We start from the raw sequence: 22,127 nt of genomic DNA, 5'->3' as shown, positions 1-22,127 counted from the left end.
AAGACGAGGAAGGCGAGCGCGGGCTCGGCTCCATTAATGTCCTCCGGCCCGCCGCCTGGCGTGACTCGATAACGCGGCGCCGTCCTCTTTTTTTTTTTCTATCTGCAGTGAACACGCGTGACCTCTGATAGACTGCCTGGTTGCCACGACAACAACGAGCAAAAGGATCCGCAAAAGCGGAGGCGGAACGAACCCGCTCGGGTCAGCGCCTCGGCATCCGGTCCGAGTCATGTGATACGGCTGTCTGTCCTATCGCGGACGGAAGCGACCAATCGTTGCTGTCTTGTGACTTGTTTGACTTGTTGATGTGATTTTTGACACTTATTTGATGAAGTTGCAACTTTTTTGTGAAAGTAACACAAAGTTGAGCGGCAAGTTTATGTTGCTCCGCTGTAACGTGCGTCATATACCCGCTTTTCTTTTTTTTTCCAGCCACCGAGGGCAAAGACCGGTAATCTCCAGCTTCTTTTTTTTCCATCATTAAGACTTTGGCCAAAACCTTGCTTGAAGATCCCTGCGGCGGATTACGCCGCTTCTAATTGACTGAATTATCCCATCCGGTTGGATAAAAGTGCGTCGGGCCGGGATTTGTGCGGCATTAAGTGATTCGGCTTGATGCCGCTAATGCAGGTATCAATCTGCGGCGGGCAATATGGCCGCTGTCATCTCCGCTTAGCTCGCTCTCCGCGTGAAATTGTCCAAAACTCCGCCCATCAATCAGACTTGCCCCGGGATTGATTTTCTCTCACTTTGCTCGTCTTCTCTTTCTCCCGCTCCGCTGCGTCGCACCGATGTCACGGCGGGCTCGAAAGGGAATTGCTCCCAACCAAACCGCCTCATTTTATTACGACGCTAAAAAGAATACATCCATTTGAAAAAAAAATGAAGAGCACAGGACAACGACTGACAGGAACAAAGACCAATTTTTGTACATTCTGTTCTTTGTGGTCAATATTTAATATTTTGATTTGATGAAGAAAAAAAAGTGGTAGGAAAAAAAAAGTGTTTTTTTTCCATGTGCTGTAATTTTTGACTTTGGGAATCCCTTTTGTCGAATATGTCTGTGACGGCAAGGTCGGCCGCTGGCTTCCCTCTCAGACTTGACACATCAACAACCCCGTCCGCCCTCACCCCCTCCCTCCTACGCCTTTGCCGTAATGCAATATTCACAGGTCAGCGCTCGTGTGACAAATGATGGCGGTCACTCAGTTGCTTCGCTGACGCTCATTTTGGACCGCTCACACGTCGCCGCCGCTCGTTAGGCGCGTAAGGAAGTTAGGAAGGCAGCGAGGAAGACAGACAGCAAGCGAGGACGGAGCGAAGAGTGAGACGAGAAGTAAACAAGTTAGCGAGCAAGGAGGAGGGGCACATTTATGTTGGCCTTTCAAAGGCGTTTTAATCTGGTCTGGAATTTGGTTCTTACATGCGAGACGCCGAACGTCGATGTTGACGTAAACAGCGTCCCCGCTGTGCAGCGAGAGAAAAACTTCTGTCGACATGAAAAGCACCAGCTCAAAAGCATGTTTGGATTGCTTGCGTTCACTCTGCTTTGTTGATACGACGCTTGACTTTTTTTGGACATCTTGTCTCAGTTCTTGGTTATTATGAGCTTTTGACCTGGATATTGACAGTTGCTGAGATGATTCTTGACTTGGTGTTTTACTTCCTGACATTATTTGGACATCATGAGTTATGAACCAGTTTTTCACTGAATTTGACCTTTGACCTGTTTTTGTGTGTTGTGTTGACAAAGATCGTACAAAATAAGACCAGAAATCACAAATACATTTTCATTAAAGAAAAGAAGAATTTTAGCTGATTTCTTTTAATTATTATTTTGTGCCTGTTTTGTTTATATTTGTGCCTGTTTGTTGTCGACTTGATTTTTAACTTGGGTGCTTGAGCTTGACCGGTTCTGAATCTCAGACATCGTTGTAACGAGTCGGGCCGCTGTGGCGACCTTTGGGCAGGGCTCGCTGAGGGGCCCAGCCAGCTGTTTAAAAGCGCACGAGGGGTCACGTGAAGTCGTTGCGGAGCCATCGCTCAAAGTGCTGGCAATAATTAGAGTACGGCTTGCAGCAGAATGGCCGTGTCACTGGGGGAAATTGTATTTTTATTTACTGTGTCGGGCCTCCCTGGCCCCTCCCGCCTCGGCATCGCGCTAAAGGCGCTGTCAAGAGGCGGCGTGATGCATCGGGCGCTTTCGTATGGCGGTGTGCTACTGTGTGCAGTGGCTGCGCTCCTTTTTTATTTGTATTTTTTTTTCATCTGCTGCATGGGCATTTGTATTCCGGACTTGCTGTGGATTTATGCTCATCTCACAAGTGATAGAAAACTGAAGCGGCGTGAGAACTTTACCGTAGAAGCGCTCGTGATGTTTATATTGAAGCTAGCTGGGCCTCATTTTCTTACTGTGAGATGGCGTCACACCAATGAATGTAAAAAAAAAAAAACTATCTTTCAGTGAAAGTCTATGCAAAATATTAATGTAGCCACAGTCAAAATATAAATAAATAAATCTGTTTTTTTTTTTACTATTTTTAAATGACCGCATTCATTCATCAAATATACATGAAATATACTACAAGGCATCTGCAGTTGTGTCGTCTAATTTGAATCAGTAAAGCGAGCAGAAAACTAAATGAAATGCGGCACAACGATTGCAGTGTGCGCAGATTTCAAGACGCCACATTGCAGACTTTTTAAGTCGAAATTTAAGACCTCTGCTTCACTGAATGCCACCACTAAATGTTGCCATATTTTATGTAGACTGCACTCTATAAAATACGTATTACCACATTTTATAGTGATTGCAGTTTCCCAAAGAAAGTCTAACAAGGTTGTTTATTGCCTCTGTTTTTTTTGTTGTTTTTTTTTTAAACCTTTTGAACAGCAAACTCAAGGAAAAACATCTTAGCGTGTAAAATATTCATTTGAAGCTCCACGGGGGGTGTGACGAATCCTGTTATTGATCTGAAATTGATCACAGTAAAAAAAAAAAAAACGGAGGCAGTGAGACATGCTCTTCGCCCCTCCCCCTCCCATTACACACACACGCACACACATCAATGGCGTGCTCGACGGCGTGTAAAGCAGGTGCCGGCCCTCAATCCAATTAAAGGTCTTTGATTGGAGGAAATAAATGGAGTGTGTCCACAAAGCGCCGGCCTGTCCGCATTTAGCTGATTCCTCTTTTCTTGTTTACCCTTTTTGCCACAAGGAGCGCTTGTTTATGAAGGAGTGCTTGAATCTAATAAAGCCCCTGAGGTGGGAGAGCCAGAAAGCAGTGAGAGAGAGAGCGCCGGCGAGAGAGCGAGAGAGCGAGAGAGCGAGCGAGCTGCGCTCAGCGGGCCGCTAATGCAAACAATCCAATTTGGCCGCTGCGAGCGCTGCGGCGGCATGTCGGAACGGGATTATTATCTGGAATGGGCCCGGCAGGTGTTGCCGTGATACAGTGTCATTTGAAAAAAGGCAGAAGAGGCAGGAAGAAGAGGAGGCGGGAGGTGCCCAAACTCCCAAAGATGCTTTTAAGGCCAGCGTCTAACGAGCAAATGGGCCCGTTAGCATCATCGCCGCCGTAACCTGCGGTCGGGAGTCGTTCGTCTTGCTGCGCCTGACTTTTACGCACCAGCTTCCCATTTTCCTTTTTCTCAGGAATAGCAATGCTGTGTGAAAATGATAACAGAGGATGGGACAGGACATGAGGACAGGATGATGGTAAGGAGTCAGGCAAGAAGATACGGCAGGACATGACATATGTATGAGTCATCAGAAAGCATTTCCAAGTTTTGAATAGGACAGGGTAGTGAGTGGGGTGGGACACATGCCAATTGAGACAGGTTAGGACAGGACAAAAGTCGGAAGTAACGCAGTGTGTTGTAGGGATGGCCACAGGACAGCGCTAGATAGGAGTGGGATAGTGTGCCAGGCAGTGGCTCCAGTTTCCGGGAAATGTGTGGTGAGGATGCAGAGTAGCAAATGGGACTGGACTGTCGAGCAAACGGTTTGTGATACGGCCATGATAAATAGCAGATGGGACAGGACAGCACCAACGGAAGGCCCGTCCGTCCCTCTCCACTCCATGGACTCCGCCATCCCACTCCTCCTTCCTCTAATTGCAGCGTCGGGGAGTGGGCGTGTAGGATTGCCGCCTCAGCATTCCGCCAGTATCACTGAGTTAGCTCGCTCGTTAGCCGCCAGTGTTTGGTTGCCGCGCTCACTTCCTCATCCTTCGCATCCTTCCGGCATCTCATCTGGCTCTCCCGCCCGCCTCTTCCCGCGCCGTCAAGACGAGGCGATTTACGGGCTAGTTTTCCTCGAGCTTTCAGGGAATTACCGGCGCTCCATCACGGATAATCACGGTTAATAACCCTTCTCATTAAGGAGACGAGGACCACGGGTCATTAATATTGTTAATATCTTCTCCCCGTCTTTCCCGTCCATCTCTCGGCTGGATGTGGAAACAAGAGGAGGGCGGGCGGGCGGGAGAGAGCGTGCTGACGGTGATTAAACCATCGTGATGAATCAAAAGTTATCTCCCCGATCTTCCTAAGTGGAATTAAGATCTGATTAGATGCGCTTCAGAAAAAAAAAACGCCCGTCTCGCCACAGTTAAGAATGACGAATCGTCGCACCTGTTCGGCGGCCGTGTTAGGGGCGTCACCCTCATTTGGCGGCCACGGAATGTCGCGTCAGGAATCCCACACGCCAAAGATTTCACTCTGACAATCAGAACCATATTTTACATTTGGCGTTTTGATGTTCCTTTCAAGGATAACGTGTCTTGCTAAAAGACAAGAAATTCTCAGCGTGGTCTTTATCATGGGCCGTTTTACCACAAGCCAGTTAATTAAATATATATTTTTAAGTAAATAAAAGATTCCCAGCGTGAATGCAAGCTGCATTGTGTCTAATAATAATAATAATAAAAACAACAACCGCACGTCGGCTGAGACGTTGACACCGGCTCTGCGCTAATTAGTCCCAGATGTAAATATACTGCACGCAACAAAAGAGACAATTATCGGCTGTTGGGGCTGAGGCGGTCCGATGGCGTGGAACTGATGGCTTCCTCACAAGGTCGGCAGCCTTATTTGCGTATTTGTTTCATTTCATTATGCATCCCCGTGATGCGGCGGGGCCTTCATTACGTGTGTCACGCGGGTTCAAAGTGATCCCGTCTTTATTAAGCGGCGAGGGCCCCGTCGCTAAGAGCGCCTCTCGCGTCTCCGTGTGAGCCATGTAATGAAGAAATCAGCAAGGGACGGGAGAAAATGAACTCTTTCTAATACCTCTCGGTCCGAGGCCGGCGCACAAATAAGCGCCCGCCATAACGAGGACAAATCAGGTTAGAGGGAATGGAGCGCGTGTGACACACCAAAACGATTAAGCCCCGCGGAGGAGGGCGGCGGCGGTGGCGGGGCAGGCAGCCGCCGCTGAAATTGACTGCAAAGACAGGCGGCGTTTCGACTCGTGAATTGATTTCTACACAAATGAGGTGGAAAATGGAAAGACGGGACTTTTTTTTTGAAGGCGGGAAATGTGAGTCCAAACAATAACGGGCTGCTCTTCTGAGCGTGAACGTTCGCCGGAAGCCTCGCGCACGCCTTCATCGCTGCTGTGAATTTGCATCAAATTGGCTTTTCTTTTCTGCGCGTCTCCCTTTTCCCGCCAGGCGGTAATTGGGGAAGGAGGGAGAGCCCGCCTGAGGTGTTGTGTTGTTGTTTACTAGCACTCAAGTCCCGGCTCACCTTGGAACGGCGGTGTTAGTAATTAGCCACCGCCTCTGGTGTCTATCAGGGGGCGAGTTGCGCTTGGATCACGCGGCCCGCCTAATTACAACGGACCGGAGCGTCGCCGCTCGCCTGTGGAAATCGGCCACCGCCTCCTTGCCGCAACAATTAACCGCGCAAAACAAAATGATTTTTTCTGGCTGTTGGAGTTGCGCTCGGGTTGCGTCAACGGGCAGGTTCAGTCTTGGAAAAGAAACCACACTTTGAAGGAAAACAACTGAATGAGGAGCCAATAGCGACTGACGGATGCCCGTCTTGAAATGTCCCATACACGGGGCCCCGTTATGTTCTGGTCGACTGATCCGTGGAAACAAATCAAAGAATAATCGATCGCATCGAAAAATTCTGACCGCATCCAATGACGGAAAAGCTCGCCATTTGCCGGCTGCACAGCAGAGCGGCAAAACTGTCCGTTTGCGCTTCTTGGCCCGGCCGGTTCGGAGACGACACCTCGGAGGCCGACTGGCACGGCGGGCTTCGGGTTACGCGGGAGCCAGCGGGAGCCCCCACGGACCACACCCGAGCCCCCATTATCAGATTGGATATCCGCCCTGTCAAAAACTTTGCGCCGAGCAATCAATCGTCTGTCCACCGTGGCCCGCCCGCCGCAAAATTTTGAACGATTGATCAGACTTTCTTCCACCTCAACACATTCTGACACCGCATCAGTTTTAAAAAAAAGTTCTGGTAACGACGTGTCGGCCCAATTTGAAATAGGTGCAAAGCAGTCCACTCCATCAAACCGCGATTATCGGCCTGGCAGGAATGGACTCACACAGGAAATAACCAAGGGGTCAAATTACCTTGGAGCCAGAAGGAGCCCCCATGGACCACACCCAAGACCCTTTAAGGGGATTAAATACTTTGCATCCAACAATCAAGCACGCCGCCCCAATGTCAAAGCGTGTGCAGATCTGCAAGTTCTCAAGTTCTTTGCTGCCTTGGCGTAGATCTACGAGAACTCGATGCGATCTGCACAGCAGGCAAAAGAAGCTCTGCTGAGAAATGCCGAGCCGGAGCCATAAAGCTGCCCACTACATCAGCAGCCCCCCCTCTCCTCCTCCCTCCCGCCTGCTGCAGCAGCGCAGATTGATCAGCGCGCTCCCATTTGAGTGATTTCCCTCCGGATCCAAAGCGGCGCAATTAGTCACCCGCTGAATTTCGCCTTGCCGCTGACCCGCCGCCGCTGCAGCCGCGCACATGAGTCAGAGCGCCACTCTGCCGATATGAGTTCCTCCTAAGAGCTTCTCTATTTGCACCGCCCGTCTCCTCTTGGCCTCCCGACGCCGCTAAAGAGGATCACGATGGCTTGGCAGGCGGCCAAACGCTCACACCTGCTGAGATAGACGAGCCTTTAGCGCAAACACCTAGCGGCCGGCGGAACTTGGACTCGCGGCCCGCCCGACCTGCGTGGCGGTTCTCGCCCAGAACAAAAAGTCCACTCGGGAAGTGATCTCCTTAAGTGACACTTCCCAATCCAATTTGACACCGAGTGAGACGCCGGCCGGTGCCACTCGTCGTCTGAGATCGATAAAAGCTACACTTGCTCATATTGGAGGCCACGAGGGGGGGGTGGGGGGTTCAAGCACCATTCTGTGTTCCTTCAACTCTTTTTGAGTTGCAAAAGTCCTTTCGGATCGGATGCTGTTCTTTTGGTTTGTTTTCTTGCAACCGGCAGGCAGGTGTTGCCGGCGTCCATTTGTGCCTGGTTGCGGCTTTACAAGCAGCAAGAATAAGATTGGCCGCTATCGTTTTCCACACACTCGATTATCTCGACAAGCGCAAGGATGAGCGCAGTTCCCCCACGTCCGATTCCACCGGCCTCCTCCTCCCCCTACTTCTTCTTCCAGTCGGACAACTCGTTTGTCACGAACATCAGAGGACAGCCGAGATCACACGAGCGCCTGCGCCTACTTTGTGTTTAGCTAACAAGCCCTGCTCCACCCCCCCTTTTTTTCCTCCTCGCCACTTTCGCCTGGCTGCCCTCTTTAAGAGTCGATGCCAAGCCACTCGAGTGGCGTTCCTCCTCCACTTGGTCTTGTGTTTTCACTCTGCGGGTCCAATTGAAAAGAAAGCTGCCGCCCAAGGCCATCCCAGGCACTCATGTTTATTTTCAGTCTCCGCCTCACACCAGTCGCCGCTTTGGTAGAACTCACGACGATAAACGGTGAAGGAGTGAAGGCCAGATGTGGGAGTCGTGCAAGTCTCAACGTTCAAGTGGGCTTCCTCCACGTCGAACTGTGAGAGGTGGTCCTTTACAGAGGCCTCCAATGATTCAGTCGAGCTTTTTGGTGGTTGTTTTTTTTTTTTTTGTGGGGGGGCCCATTCGTGTCTCTCTTTAGATCCGTTTGTAGACCACAGCACTTGCCAGTTTTTGCGCTTTGTTTTTGTGCCGCTGAGCTTTTTTTGTACCTTGGCCCTCGTTATTGTTGTTGATGAGGATGATGATGAGGCTGCTTTCAAATCCGGCAGCTGTCAGAACAGCCGAGCTGGATCGCCTTTTTTTTTCGGACCACTTTTGCGCTTGAGAAAAGAACAAGTCGGGAAATTGGCCGACATCAAGAGCTTCCTTTAAATGAGGAAGGCGTGTTATATAAGGCCGGAGCTGGAGGGAGCGGCAAAGTAGAGCGCAGGGGTAGATTAAAAAAAAAAAAAAAAGTTCCCGCATTACGAGAGCGCTAGGAAGAGGCCAGGCTGCTCGGGAGCTTGAACCTCTCAAGGCTTCCCTCCTTTCATTTCCATAATGGAGCAGCGCCTTAATTGGCCGAATGTGTGCTTTTTTCCGACTGCCTTTTGTTTGCCGACACGTCTGCGTGAAATTATTTCCGCTACATTTACAGCGCGGCGTTACTCCACGCGCTCATTAAAACTAACGCACCTTCCCGACCGGCCGGCTTGCGGCGAGGAATAAAACACGTTTATCTCCCGCCTCGCCTTCCCCGCTCGCCTTGTAAAGCAGGCCAAGTTTTGCCGTTATTGTTTCCCCGCCGCCGTCATAAAGCTGCCCGCCCGCCCGCCATTCCCTCGCTTAGCCCAAAGAGTTACGTGCGGCGCGCCTTACTTGAAATTGCGTCTGCTTGTTATTGAAATCCACCGTTATTGTTCCACCTTCGCGCAGTTGGACGTACGCTCCGGCAGCTCGTTAGCACGCGCGCTAGGCAACGCAGGCGCACCCGCTAACAGTTAAGCGCATTAGCGGCGCGGCTCATCATGGCGTTGCACCGGGGAGCCAAGCCGCATGTTTGCAGATGATGTTTGTCTGGAGTCCGCTTGTTTGTCGGCTCTTAAAGCAAAAGTCGACCTCGGTCCTTCTGCTGCAATCTCGATGTGTTCATATTGGGAACGTCATGTATTCAAACTGCTTGGTGATGTTCAGTCATCGAGTGACACATTCTGTAGGTAGTCAAGTGTCGTCGGCAGAAGAATCGTCGAGGTCAACGCTTGTAATTATCAGAAGACGTCGATCGTCCTCTTCTTTGGATACTTGATCGCGCGGACTGGGAGGAGGGAGGGGCGGGCGGGGTCTTTGGGGGCTGTGTGATGCGCAACAACATCCTCCGTGTTCATTAGCGCTGATCAAGGCGCTCGCTAGCAGCAGGCCTGATGCGCCGTGACGGCCGGCGCTGCGTCGGTGCGCGGGGCACCGCCCCCGCCGTGCCCCGCGGTCACGTTGGCGCGTCCCTAATGGCGACCACTTTGATCTCTTCTAACTCGGTGATTTCCAACCGCCGCAGGGAATGATCCAGATTCATTTAATTGCTCAGAAATGTTTATTCATTCACAACAAATGATGGGTCTTTGTTTCGGAGCAAGATGGAGGACTCGACTTGCTTCACCTCCTATGTGATGACTTAAAAGTTGAGCAATGAAAGCTGGGGCCGCTTTTTTCTTTTGATTGCAGCTCTGTATTTATTTATTTATTTATTTGTGTTTCTGTGTCTGTCTCCCAGGGCAACCAAGAGGCCCCCAACCCCGCGGACGCCATGAGCCAGCCCTACACCGCGGCCCAGTACCCCCCGCCCCCACAGAACGGCATCCCCGCCGAGTTTGCGGCCCCACACCCGCTCCCCACGCCCGACTATAGCGGGCAGAGCCGCGTGGCCGAGCACGCGCTGACGCTGTACACCCCCACACCTACGCACGGCGAGCCGGCGCCGGGCGCCGACAGCAGCCCGCCCAGTATCGCCGCCCCCGCCTCCGCACCGGTCAGTGTCGCTCGGCACCTGCAAACACTCTTCCTCGCAGGCCGCCAGCAAGTAAACACCTTTGGCTCTTCTTTCTCAAATGTCAACTGAGTCTTTCATAACACTTGTTTTCTCCTCAAGCTGGTGAACGTAGCCAACATTGGTTTTTGGTTGCAAAGACGTTTGCAAATATATGTCGTGACTCCTAACCTTTTTTTGATGTAGCTGTCTTATGGAATATACACGTTCTAACCTTGGGCTCATCAAATTTTTAACCGAAAACAGTCATAAATAAACTAAAGATTTATATTTATATATACACGTATATCAGTGCATCGGCTCTGAAGCCTTCTAGTGCTCAATATATGCAAGAGCTACACGCTTTTCTGCATTCATACTTGAGTACTTGCAGCGCTCACATGACTCCAAGTGTGTAATTTTCTGCTTATTTTTGCATGAGAAGCAGAAATGTGCATTAATGCGAGACGAGCGCCGTTATCGGGGTTGTTGATTTAGGGGCCTCCTGATCTCTGTACTTGTGAGGGAGGGGGTCTCCTTCCTGCGAGTGGGGGCAAACATTTATCAAACATCCAGAGAGCTGACGTTAACGGAATCTCGGACTCGTTAGCGGTGCAAAATCGAGATTTTGAAAATGAACATCGTAGATGTCAAATAACCTATTGTGAATAAGAAATAAATAACTTGGTCTTAGATAGTTTTAGCATCATGTTTAATTGAATTCAGCTCCTTCTGCTGTTCACAACTTTGCCAGCAGGGTGCAGTAGAATACAGTCATACTAACAAAAGAAGAGTTACACAACTACTATAAGTTACTGTAGTCAGTTTATTTTTTTCAGAAGGTAAAAACTATGCTTGTGAGGGTTGTCATTGTCTTATAGTCATTGCTTAACACAAAGAAATAAATCTTAACTTTCATCACATTGCGTTAGGATTCAGCTAACAGATTTGAATAGAAACTGATGTACATGTGAGCTGTGGCTCGTATCTTGACAAATTTCTAAGTTGTGTCCCTCATATCTCAAGCCACCACCGTATACCAAAACTCTTGATCACGTGAAAGCTCGGCGGGCTGGATAAAAGCGGGACCGTATGTAGCCCCGCGTCAAACTTTAGCCACCCGATAAATCAGCGGGCAAAGCTGGTGCTTTCCACAAAGCAGTCCTCCTGTGCGGCTTTGCAAATTAGTTTCAATTCTGCATTTGCATTCTCGCTTCTTGAAATACTTTTGACCCGCGGCTCACCCCCGGCGGCAGGAAGAAGGAAAAGATGGAGATAAAAGCGGAGCCGTTTGGCGCCGCTCAAGCTCAGCAACGCGTCCGCAAATTCGAGTAACGCCGATGGAGATGAGAACCTTAAGACCTCAGGGCCGCGCTCTCGTCTCTCTCCTGGTAGGAAAACACCTGCAGGGAGGGGTCGACGATCGGCTGCCGCTTTATCTGGGTCACGCTAACGCTATGAACTGTTAGCTGCTAGCTGCCGTCTTTTGGGACCGCAATTAGCGTGAGCTGCGCAGCGCGCTAAAGTAGATCTTCACTTTTTCATTCATGCTGCAAAAATCAAAATCTGACTCCATGTTAGCAATACCAACAAAACTTGTCGCATCTTTGTTGAGCCACTGCGCCTTGTCAGCTGGTTTTGATTTACAGTGAGTGCTCTGTTCTGCCAGCCAGTTGAAAGGCGGCAGAAGCGACTTTGCCCCCCTCCATTTTCATCGCCCTTTTTCCGAACGCCTCTCGCATCCCTCGCCGTCCGTTTCTTCTCTCGCCTTCGCCATCTCGCAGCGATTCATGTGTGCCCCTGCCGGGAAAAGAGCCTCGAGGTGGTGGCCTCCCCCCCTTCCTCCTCCTCTTCCATACACACATGGGGGTGGGGGGGTAGGTGGGGGTCGAGAGGGGATTATCAGGGTTTAAACAGAGAGTCTAATCCTTCTGGGCTGGTGGCACGGTGTCATCCACCGCTGAATTGCGCCAACTTTAATGGCACGAGCAGCTTCGGGTGCCCCCACCACATGGGCCCAAACGCCTTTTGATTGCCGAAGCACAGATTGAAGGCGCAGATTCTCTTCGGCGAACACCACCACCACCTCCCCTTTGCACGTCTCCCTTGACGCCACTTTACTCTGCACAGCTCTTGGACTTAAAGACTTAAAAAGAAGCGAGAGGGCTGTGTGACGTACGTTTTAACGAGCGCTCCCTCCTTCCTTCGCTAGCTGGCTCGCCATCCGTCAGTGTATCCTCGTCTGCCCTCCAGAGCCGGACCTCGAGGGCAGCCATTTTCAACCACTGTGCCAAGGAAAATATTACAGGATCGTTTTTCCTCCCCCTCGCTGCCAGTAGATACACTGTGGACATAGTAACACTTAGATCCACAGCTTAATTGTCTGGTACCTTCTGTCGTCTAGTGAACGAGCATTTCAAAATTTTGCCCGTACAAATTGATAAACAAATCAACAATGGACGATACGTGAGCAGTGCAGCAACTCATGTAGACAGGCAACAGAACCAAACTCACATGTATAATAGTCTTTTGGAAAAATGACTATCACTGCGGCACAATGAGCAATTGTGACACAATTGGCCAATAGGATTGCACCTTCTGATGGCACTCACTAGGCCACGCCCCTTAAAACACTTTAAATACAGCAGTGCTTTTCTTTAGTACAAACATGAAACTAAATGGGATGAGTTCAGAGCCTCTGATTTCATTGCTGTAATTTGAGTAATGAGCTTGCTCACAGTAGAAAATGAACTTGTAAGTCAAAGTGTCATGGAACGGATGGAGCAGGGCGACCAAATGCAGCTTGGACCAGGGTTTATTGGAGAAAACAAAACTAACAGACTCGGCAAACTGACATGACTTAACAAAACAATAACTCGACTGACTGACCGGGACGTGAGACAAGAAGACAACAGGACATGACGAGAACAAGACATTACGACAACACAATGATCCGATGGGGAGTGAGGGGCAGACAGGACTTAAATACAAAACACGAAACACGAGGCAGGTGACCGCGGTTACATTGATTGAGGTGACACAGGAGGGGAAGGGCGGCGCGATCAGAAACCATGGCAACCCAGACACATAGCAAAACTGGGGACGAGACGTGACGCAAAGTAGTTTTGTGCCCCTTTTGTTTGCTGGAGCGCTGTGTAGTTTTCTCTTTGAAACGTTAAGTGCCTTGCCTCTCTAAAGGTTGAGAAGCACTGCTCTGGGGGGATGACTTGTGCGACAATCCCGGGAGATGTTGCAGAGGGGTGGGGGGAGGGGGGAGTGCCGGCCGAGCGGCGGCCGACTCGTTATCTGGCCGGCTTCAAATCGTCCGAGGTCGGCGTGAATTTCATGAGTAATCACTCTGCGTTCAGATAACAAATTAAGGAGGCCGGCGTGAGGGCAGCACTCAATTCCACATTTTTCTGCAGTAAGAAGACTCTCCAAAGGGGATTCTGGGTGACTGCGATAACACCAAAAAAAAACGCAGCGACGCCCAAGCCGACGCGCTCCCTCGCCTCTTTGTTTGTGCTGACGCTAAAGTCACACTCGCCGTCTGCGCCGCCAAGGACGCGCCGTGTGGACATTTGTAAAGAAGTGCTAATAGTTCATCAATTATAATGTCGTTATGAAACAGACGGAAAAATCCTTGAAAGTCTGAAGAAAAGCCGCTGAAAAGGACCGTTTAGCCTGATCTGACCTTCTTGTTGTGGCATGACAGAACAGCAAGGCCGCTCGCCTGAGTCACTGGACTACAAAAATAATGAGCAAGCGATACGCAGGATGTGGAGGAGGAGATGGATGAGGAGCAAAGATGGAGTACAAATTTGAAATTGCAACAAGGGGACATAAAAAAATATTTTTACTTTCTCAGACTTTGCTCCATCAAAGAGCAATGAAATTCCTTTTAAAAGCTGCAATTACCGCAATTGGCCAGTAGGGTCCAAATTGCTGCCCTTGGGGAAAATTCCTACTGCAGCCTCAGTCACAGTTCACCACCTTGCAGCTCCTAGCGCACGTTAGCATCTGCGTCAGTGTTGCGGTTTCACCTGACACATTTGGGAAGTACGACTTCTTTAGAAGAAGCAAACAAACAAGCAAAGTGAAGCGGTGAGAGCTACAAAGAATAAATTAATGCTCGCTCTCTCGCTTGAATCAGATGTAATCTACTGTACCTGCCTGGCCGCGTTCCAATCAGATGGTTTCAATTATGCTCTTGTAATGCCACTCTGCACGGAGGAGCCAAAAGTGCTGAGGCCGGCACTTTGCGCCCGATTTGCAAATAACAGCAAATAACAAGCGGGAGTCTTTTGGGAGCGGCGGCAGCGGAACAGGAAGCCAGCGAGCCGCCGGAGATGACAGCTCGCGTTGGCACGGACGCCGCCTCGCGCATCCCGCCGCCTCCTCCCTCTTCCTCCCTCTGACAGCAGCTGTCGGGACAGCAAAGTGGCGCTGATGGTGGCCTCCCCTGGCGGAGCCGCGCGGGTCATTAGTTTCCGCTGCCACGCCGCCATTTCTCAACCAGGTTGGCAGTGACGGCACAGAGGCGGCTAGCTAGGTAGTCAGCAAACAAACGGGGAGCAAAGTCAGGAAGCGAGTGAGGGAGCAAGGAGGCGGATGTCCGGTCAACAGGCGGGCTCGTGTCGAGTATGGCGAGCAAAAGGGTGAGGAAGTCAGACAGGTAGGACATCAGGAAGGCCATCTGCTCGGTAGACGGGGAAGCAGGACAGCCAGCCAAAGAGGCGGGCTGAGGATCCGAAGGCACGTGACATGGGAAGAAGATGGCAACAAGTCAGTCTGACCAGAATCCGAAGTAGCAATCTGAAGACATGGTAGTCCTCTAACGTAGTCCTACGACAGATCCTGGAAGTTCATCTGGATGTTTGCAAACGCTTCGGCGTGATCAAACAGACACGCTCCAACGGCGTTCGAGCGGCACTCCGCTAAAGGTCGACGGTGTCTTGTGTGAGCGATGAAGCCGATTGACCCGCGGCGTGCTGGGATTAGGGGAGGGAGGGGGCCTCCGGTTCCTCGCCACCCTCCGACATCTGTCTGCGACGTGTCACCCCCGAGCCCAACACGGCCACTCGGGCTATTAACCTCCACGGCGGAGTTGAGAGCCCCACCGGCCGAATGGCTGGCACACAAATCCTTGGACATCTTTTTTGTTCAGCACACTCAAGATGGCCTGGAGGGGAGGGGGAGAGTGGGGGGAGTGGTGGGGGGTCCTACCGGCCAGCGAGGACCTGACAGAGCGGGACCTTGAATCAAAGCGCTGTCAATGCTCACAATGGATGTCGGCCACGACTGGAAATGGGCCATAAATGGCAAATAAATGACAGCCGTCGCCGTGGAGATTGTGATTATGATAATGGTAATAATAAAGGAGATCATCATCACCATCGGCGCCATAACGACGATCTCGCCGTGATGAATTGGAGCCGATGTATCGCTGAGCTCATTTGCGCCGTGCTCGGGAAAAAGACCACGGCAAGACCACGGCGTGTTGCTTCCGGATCTCCCGTAAGGGTTCCCGGTTCGTCCAGTTGTTTCCCAATTAGCGCCGTTCGTTGACGGTTTAGCAAGTCGAGGTCCCGCTGCAAAGATTTCCCCAGCGAGTTTGTTCCCACAAAAAGCAAAAACGCACGTCCACCTGAACGCCGGCCGACATCCATCAGCAGTGTCGCTGCGGCGATAGAGCGGGATTTGTCAGCCGACGTCGTCGTTTATATCGAAATGTCAGCACGGCGTTGGCATAATGATTGAAACAACTACGTGAGGGGACCCCGAGCGCCGTCGCCGCCGCTAATGTCTGCGCTCTCGCTGGGCCGGGCCGCCATGGGATCTATACCCGCTGCTTTTTTTGTCAGCGCCTTCAATCTTGCGGCGAGCTCAAAAGCTAAATGCCAGAGATTAAGACGCCGATTTGTGACGCGCAAGCTCCACGTTGACATTCTAACTCATCCGGACGGGATTGAGAAATGAGTGACGCGGGAACACCGCGCTTCTCAAGATGGCCGCTGCCGGATGCATTTTGGGGCTTCCAGAAAATCATTGAGGCTAATAAAAGTGACATCTGGGGACCGCTCAAGCAAACGGATGACGGTTCACTTAGATTTTGAAATCAAGACCTCTTTTGCAGAAGAAAAAGCGGAATATCAAAAGAAGAAATATTTGTTTTTTAATTCACTTGTCCAAACATCAATTTATAATCATAGCAAAAGACGTAAAAACATTTTAGTATGACCAAATTTGTTGTTGTCTTTCTTGAAAAAAACGTTTTTGTTATAGTAATTCAATTGTTTTTCTAAAAAAAATTTGATTTCTTATTGGTGGGTTTTATTTCTTAAATAACGTCTTTGTTGTTTTTGTGTCTATTATAAATGTCTATTTTCACAACTTTATCTGTTTTTGTATGTATTTTGTTCTTGTTTGAGAAAAACCCTTTTCATTCATATGACTTTTTGACTTTTGTTTGTAAATACCAATCGTATGTCCATTTGTGTTCCCCGACAGTCAGACGACGTGACGCAAACGGACGCCTCGCAGCACTCAGATTCGTCGGAGAAGCAGCAGCCAAAACGATTACACGTGTCCAACATTCCCTTCCGCTTCCGGGACCCTGACCTGAGGCAAATGTTTGGGGTGAGTACCAGCCGGCAAACGTCTACCTGCTCTCTGGCTAATTGAGTATAAAAAAAGTAGAACTTGATTGTGAGAGAAAGTGAAGAAGAGCTCACCTGTCTACCGAAGCTGGTTTGCGAGGTGCGAGCGCGCTACTAATGAGGCAAAGCGTCTTACGCCTGGATAAACGCCGTCCGTCATAAGAATAGAAGGCCAACATCTGACGGCTCCAAATGGAGCCAAAAATGGACGTTTAAGCGGCCGCAGCTAATTGGACTTTTTGCCGCCAGATGCGTAGATGGAGTCGGGCCCCGTCTGCGGGCAAATTGATGGCTCGCCATCTCCAAAAATTGCTCATTCGCTCACAATTGGTCACCAAAAGGTTCTAACAGGCCACAAAAAAAAAACAGCATGTATTTCAACATAGCACCATGTTTAGTTATGGGAATACTGTCTAATGCGTTTAGAAAAAAAAGTCTGAAAATACAAAAATTGTCTGCTGACGTGCGTCAAGACTTGAAAGCAAATAAGCGCACACGGCAATTAAAAGTGGCGCTTATTTTCTTGCTTTCATTCGGGCCTCCCGCGGGGGCCGACCCGGCTCCTGTTGACTGTGCCAGCGTCCAAACAAAGATGATGAAAAAGGAGGGGAGGGAGGCGTGGGGGGGCGGCTACATGATAGCGGAGCAAAGGTAGCGGCCGCTTCACAAGTCCGAACTCCGCCGCAGGCTCAGGAGAATAAAAAGAACACTTGCATTCACCAGTCAACAAGCAGAAATGCTGCAGTGCAGACCCACACACAAACACACACACACACACACACACACACACACACACACACACACAAACAAACAAATAGACTCGACTGAGGCATAAAGAGGACATATGCAGTGTTTGAACCGTTATGAAAACACGTAATTGTGACAAATAGACAGAATGCTGTCCAGCTTTGATAAAATAGCAGCTAAAAAAAAAACATCCAATAAGCAGTTTCCAATCTGGGCGCGCGACATACAAAGCAGTGCAACTGTCAAAAAAAAAAGATATTGAAAATAAAGTTCAAGTAGGCTTTTCCTGACTTTTTGTTGTGTGTGTCAAGACTGAGCGGCGTGTTCCTAATTCCCTTTCCCTCCCCTTTTGTGTTCTGCAGCAATTTGGAAAGATCTTAGACGTGGAGATTATCTTTAACGAGCGAGGATCCAAGGTGAGTCGGCCGCACCGCCAGCTGCTTCATGGCCTCGTTACGCGCTCTCGTCTTGTTTTTCCGAACTCGCTCGCTCGATGACTTCGCCATGATGGACTAAAAAAAGACAATGGTTGAGCATAAAAAGTTGCCTTTTGGCCCCCAAAGTGCAACCGTCACACAAACAGCACTTTGCTGTGGAAATGTGCTAACATCAACCTGTTCGTGCCTTACAAAGCGCATTTCCCAGCATGCCTCGCTCGTTTCTATAATGAAGCTAGCGGGACATTCATAAACAATCTATTTCCTATGAAGCCATTTGCATTCAATATGTTTGTCCGCTTTGAAAAATGGCTGCTCGGCCGGGACCCGTTGCAAGCTAATTATTCCTTTCTGTGCGTGCGCGCGTGTGTGAGAAAAGGGAAAATGAGATGGAGGGGATAACGGCGCTCGGGTGGATGTCCAAAGGATTCATTCTGCCCTCAATTGCTTTTTTCAATGCGTTGCTTTATCTCCGCCAAGGACGGGCCGGCCCGATTTACGCCAGATGCCGCCAATGGCCGGGCCGGTCGAGCGCTAGCCCGTTGTGCCGTTTCCCACTTGTGTTACCTTCGCCGCAAATTGAGATTGGACGGTGCTGGGCGGGACAAAAATAGCTGCAAGTAAAGTGCCGACATTGGCAAAACATTCAAACAAGAAGGAAGTCAAAAAATGTGTTTGTTTGTTTTTGTTTTGTTTTTTTTTTCCTTGTTTGTTTGTTTGTTTGTTTGTTTGTTTGTTTGTTTGTTTTAAGAAAGCCACTTTGAGGTCAGGAAGGGAGGCTTTGTTAGTCCAGCATGATATTTGAAAGGTGGCCCAGGTGCAGGCTGGCAAGTCGGCTCTGCGTTGGCCGCAACATAAGTCACCCAAGTGACAGCTTTGCCCTCACCCCTCCCCCGGGGAAAAGCTGGCCGCCGTTGCTGGTCGGAAGGGAGGGGGAGGCAACGTTGCATTTGCCTTTTCAAGTCAATATGCTATTTTTCACCACCTCCCTTTGTCCCACCGCTCACAACGTTGTTAGACTCCTTAATGAGCTTCCTGCCAATGCCCGATCAATTAGAATTGTTTGCTTCCTTTTAGCATTAGAATTTAGCATGAGCGGACGTTTGAACCATGGCTGTGAAACAGTATACCTGGTACAAAATGTGATTTTTTTTTCATTTATTTTTTATACAATATCAGCCCCGTCTGGTAGTTTGATAGACATCCTGAGCAGCCCCACAAAAAAAAGTCTCAAGAATCCATCCCCAGAAAGACACAGCAAGTATTTCAAACAGACATCGTAGGCTAGTTTCAGATATTCCCCTGAAAGATGAACTTGTAAAGCTTGTGTGAGATTGCGTTTGAAAAAAACAAAAGAACTTTGAAGCAAAACAAAGAGACCCAAAATGAGTGTTTAGCAATTATGCATGTAAAGTGTTTTGTTTTTGACAGGAAAGTTTTACCATTTCCACTTTTCATCCTCGTGCGTGGCCAAAGTTTTGCAATTGGACGTCAAAGCCAAAAGTCCAAACCTCAGTGAGTCGCAAAGGCCCGACGCAAACATCACCTTGCTGCCTCTCACCCGACAACGTTAATTAGCGCACCGTGTGTTTACAGCTAACGCTGAGAGACGTCTTCTTCTTCTTGGTCGTCGTCTTTTCTCACCACGTCGTTAATTAGCAGAGCGTGGCGCCTGTTTTCCTGACATTCCGCCTCTTTAATTGGGCCGAGCCGGACCCGCTTTGTCAGCCGGGTCCTCTTTGCTGTGTTTTGCTCTCTGCTAACTGCTGCTAATTAATCTGCCAACTTGTCACCGCGGCTGCTCACCTTCTCCCCTTTTTCTGTGTCTTCTTCTTTTTCTTCCTCCCGCCGGCACCGCCGTTGCCGTCTTCAGGGCTTCGGCTTTGTAACTTTCGAAACGAGCACAGACGCCGACCGCGCACGGGAGAAACTAAACGGTACAATCGTAGAGGGACGCAAGATCGAGGTGCTTTCTCTTTTTCCTTCACGCGTCTTGTTCCTCACAGCACGACAGCATCCTGATGATGATGAGGATGATGATGATGGCGGCGTGCATGATGAGTGCATGCTAGCAGCCATCAGACGCCAGCTCGTTGGCAGGAAAAGCCGTCGTCAGTCAACGCACGTTTGTAGTTGCTGTCTGGGTTTTTTTTTGTGGTGTTTGTGAATCTGGATCGGGGTAGGGCAAATTTAAAAAAATAATCCTTCAATTGCAAAGGTAGAGCCAAATCTCGAAAATGCTGGTGGTTTTGCCCGGCCTGATCCAAATTTTGTTCTTGTGGCATTTTCTCGCCTGCACGCTCTGACGTCGTCTTTGCATGTGGCCTAAATTTTTGTTGTGTTTCCCTGCCGGTGATGTGGTTCTTGTTGTTTTTGTGGTTCAGGTGAACAACGCCACAGCGCGAGTGATGACCAACAAAAAAGTGGCCAACCCCTACACCAACGGTCAGTGCGCACACACACCTCTTGTTTGAAACTAAACCTAATTTGAGTCAGGTTTTGGTGGTGACAATGAGAATGGAAAGTCCCTTTTATGTGTCAATGGTGTTTTTGTATTTTTGTGCACAGGTTGGAAGTTGAATCCGGTGGTGGGCGCCGTCTACGGTCCCGAGCTGTATGCCGGTAAGTTTCGCCTCCCAGGACCCGATAAGCAGCAGCCAATGAGCACCGATTCTCTCCGACTCTCCGACTGTGCGGAAAAAAAAAAAGATTTGAAGAGCGTATGCTGGCGTTATCAGACAAGGCGACGAGCGCATGCTGACGGATTTGCCCGCCGCCAAAGATTGACTTTTACAAGCGAGAGATCCACATCAAGATTTGCTTTGGACCGGTTGCAAGACCAATAAAAGGTTGGGGGGCAACAACCCTTTCTTTGATTTTAATCCCTAACTCAGGAATTCGAAGGCTTGACCCTGTTCAAAAGCCGATGGCAGAAGGCGCTAGCGTTTGCGCAGGATGAGCTTTTCCGTGGCCGCCATCTTTGCGAGCGATAAAGCCTTTTGCATTTTAATGAAGGCCGAACGCCGCCTTCATTTGCAGGAAGTGCTGAGTGTGCGGCGGCAGTGACGGCGCTGCTCTTTAACGAGCGTCTTTCCTTCCTGCTCATTAGACTAAAATGTGTCGGTTCCCTCCGCAGCGTTACGCTCGCACGCTAAATAAGCCGGCGTGACGGGAACAAGCGCTCGTCCCTCATTGTTATGGCCCTGCCGCGACCGAGTGACCCCGCCCCCGCTCCGCCCTCATCATTATACGCGTACGTCGGACAATTCATTAGGTTCACCAACTAACCACAGTCTTTTGTCTGCCTTTTGTCAAACTGCATCATAACTGGTGATAAAATGCAAAATATGGTGACTCAATATTAAGCTCCTGGCGCTCATATTTACCGGACGAGAGCTCTTAAATCGTTAGCGTGGCCTTTAAAACTGTTAAAGATGAAGCTCCTCTAACGGACGTGATTGGACAGTGTACCTAATGAATCGTCCGTTGACACAGCATCGCACGCACGTTCCCGCACGCATATACGCACACACTTGCACACAAACGCAAAGACTGTCATAAATCAGCGAGAGTGCGCTCCTCCGCCGCGGCCGGGCGGGGCCGTCTGATTTATGGCCGCATCATTTTTCAAGTGGTCTCGACTACTCTGGCCAGGGCGGAAAAAAAGACGAGGCTGCTTTTTACAAGGAGCAAGTGAAAGCGTCGCGCTGCTGGAATCCACCTCCCGAAAAGAACAACCCCCAAAAAAATGGATGTGGTTTTGGGGCGCGTCTGCGGGGCGGCGATGCCGATTAATCACGCTTTATCAGCGCTCATTTCTGTGCGGGAGATCGCCCAAATTGGGGGCCATAAATCGCGGCCGGCTGACAGCGCACTTCGTCTCCATTGGCGGGCCACGCAGCCGCTACAGGTTTATTGTCCTCAAAAGCATTCGCCGCAATGACGGATGACAGTGCAGCGCTACTGGTAGCCCTAGCTAGCGCCCCCTGAAAAGTCGCCTCCGCCCCAAAAAAAAAATCCACCGCTGACACCAGTTTTACCAATCAGCAAACTTGGCTGGATGTGTATGACATGGCGCACGGAAAAATTTCACCCATCAACACGAAGCAATGTCGAGATGTTTGTACCGATAAGACAAAAAAAAAAAGTCTCATGGGCCGATCACCAAATACGACCAGAAAGTCCGAGATTTTGCTTTCAAACAACCGCTGGTTGTGTTTCAGGACCACGGACAGCTCCCGTGCACATTCACAGGCTCACTAACAAAAGAGGCAGCGAGAGGAGTTCCCC

The 22,127-nt window shown here is 49.9% G+C and overlaps 1 protein-coding gene across 10 annotated transcripts in view; it reads left to right on the top strand.

Annotated features, from left to right (window-relative positions):
• The window catches only part of LOC119126422 (RNA binding protein fox-1 homolog 3-like), a 156,447-nt gene that overhangs the window by 120,245 nt on the left and 14,075 nt on the right, over nt 1-22,127 (top strand). For 7 of the 10 annotated variants that reach the window (XM_037257696.1, XM_037257700.1, XM_037257702.1 and 4 more), the window contains 6 exons: nt 9,743-10,048; nt 16,505-16,633; nt 17,763-17,816; nt 19,711-19,803; nt 20,222-20,282; nt 20,406-20,459. In XM_037257696.1, coding sequence (XP_037113591.1) covers nt 9,743-10,048; nt 16,505-16,633; nt 17,763-17,816; nt 19,711-19,803; nt 20,222-20,282; nt 20,406-20,459 — 697 coding nt within the window. The remainder of the gene's footprint in view (nt 1-9,742; nt 10,049-16,504; nt 16,634-17,762; nt 17,817-19,710; nt 19,804-20,221; nt 20,283-20,405; nt 20,460-22,127) is intronic. The other 3 variants (XM_037257697.1, XM_037257704.1, XM_037257699.1) reach the window with 2 other exon arrangements.

Source organism: Syngnathus acus, chromosome 8 (genome assembly GCF_901709675.1).
Source record: "Syngnathus acus chromosome 8, fSynAcu1.2, whole genome shotgun sequence".
NCBI lineage: Eukaryota > Metazoa > Chordata > Actinopteri > Syngnathiformes > Syngnathidae > Syngnathus > Syngnathus acus.
This window is presented reverse-complemented; position numbering and strand designations above follow the sequence as displayed.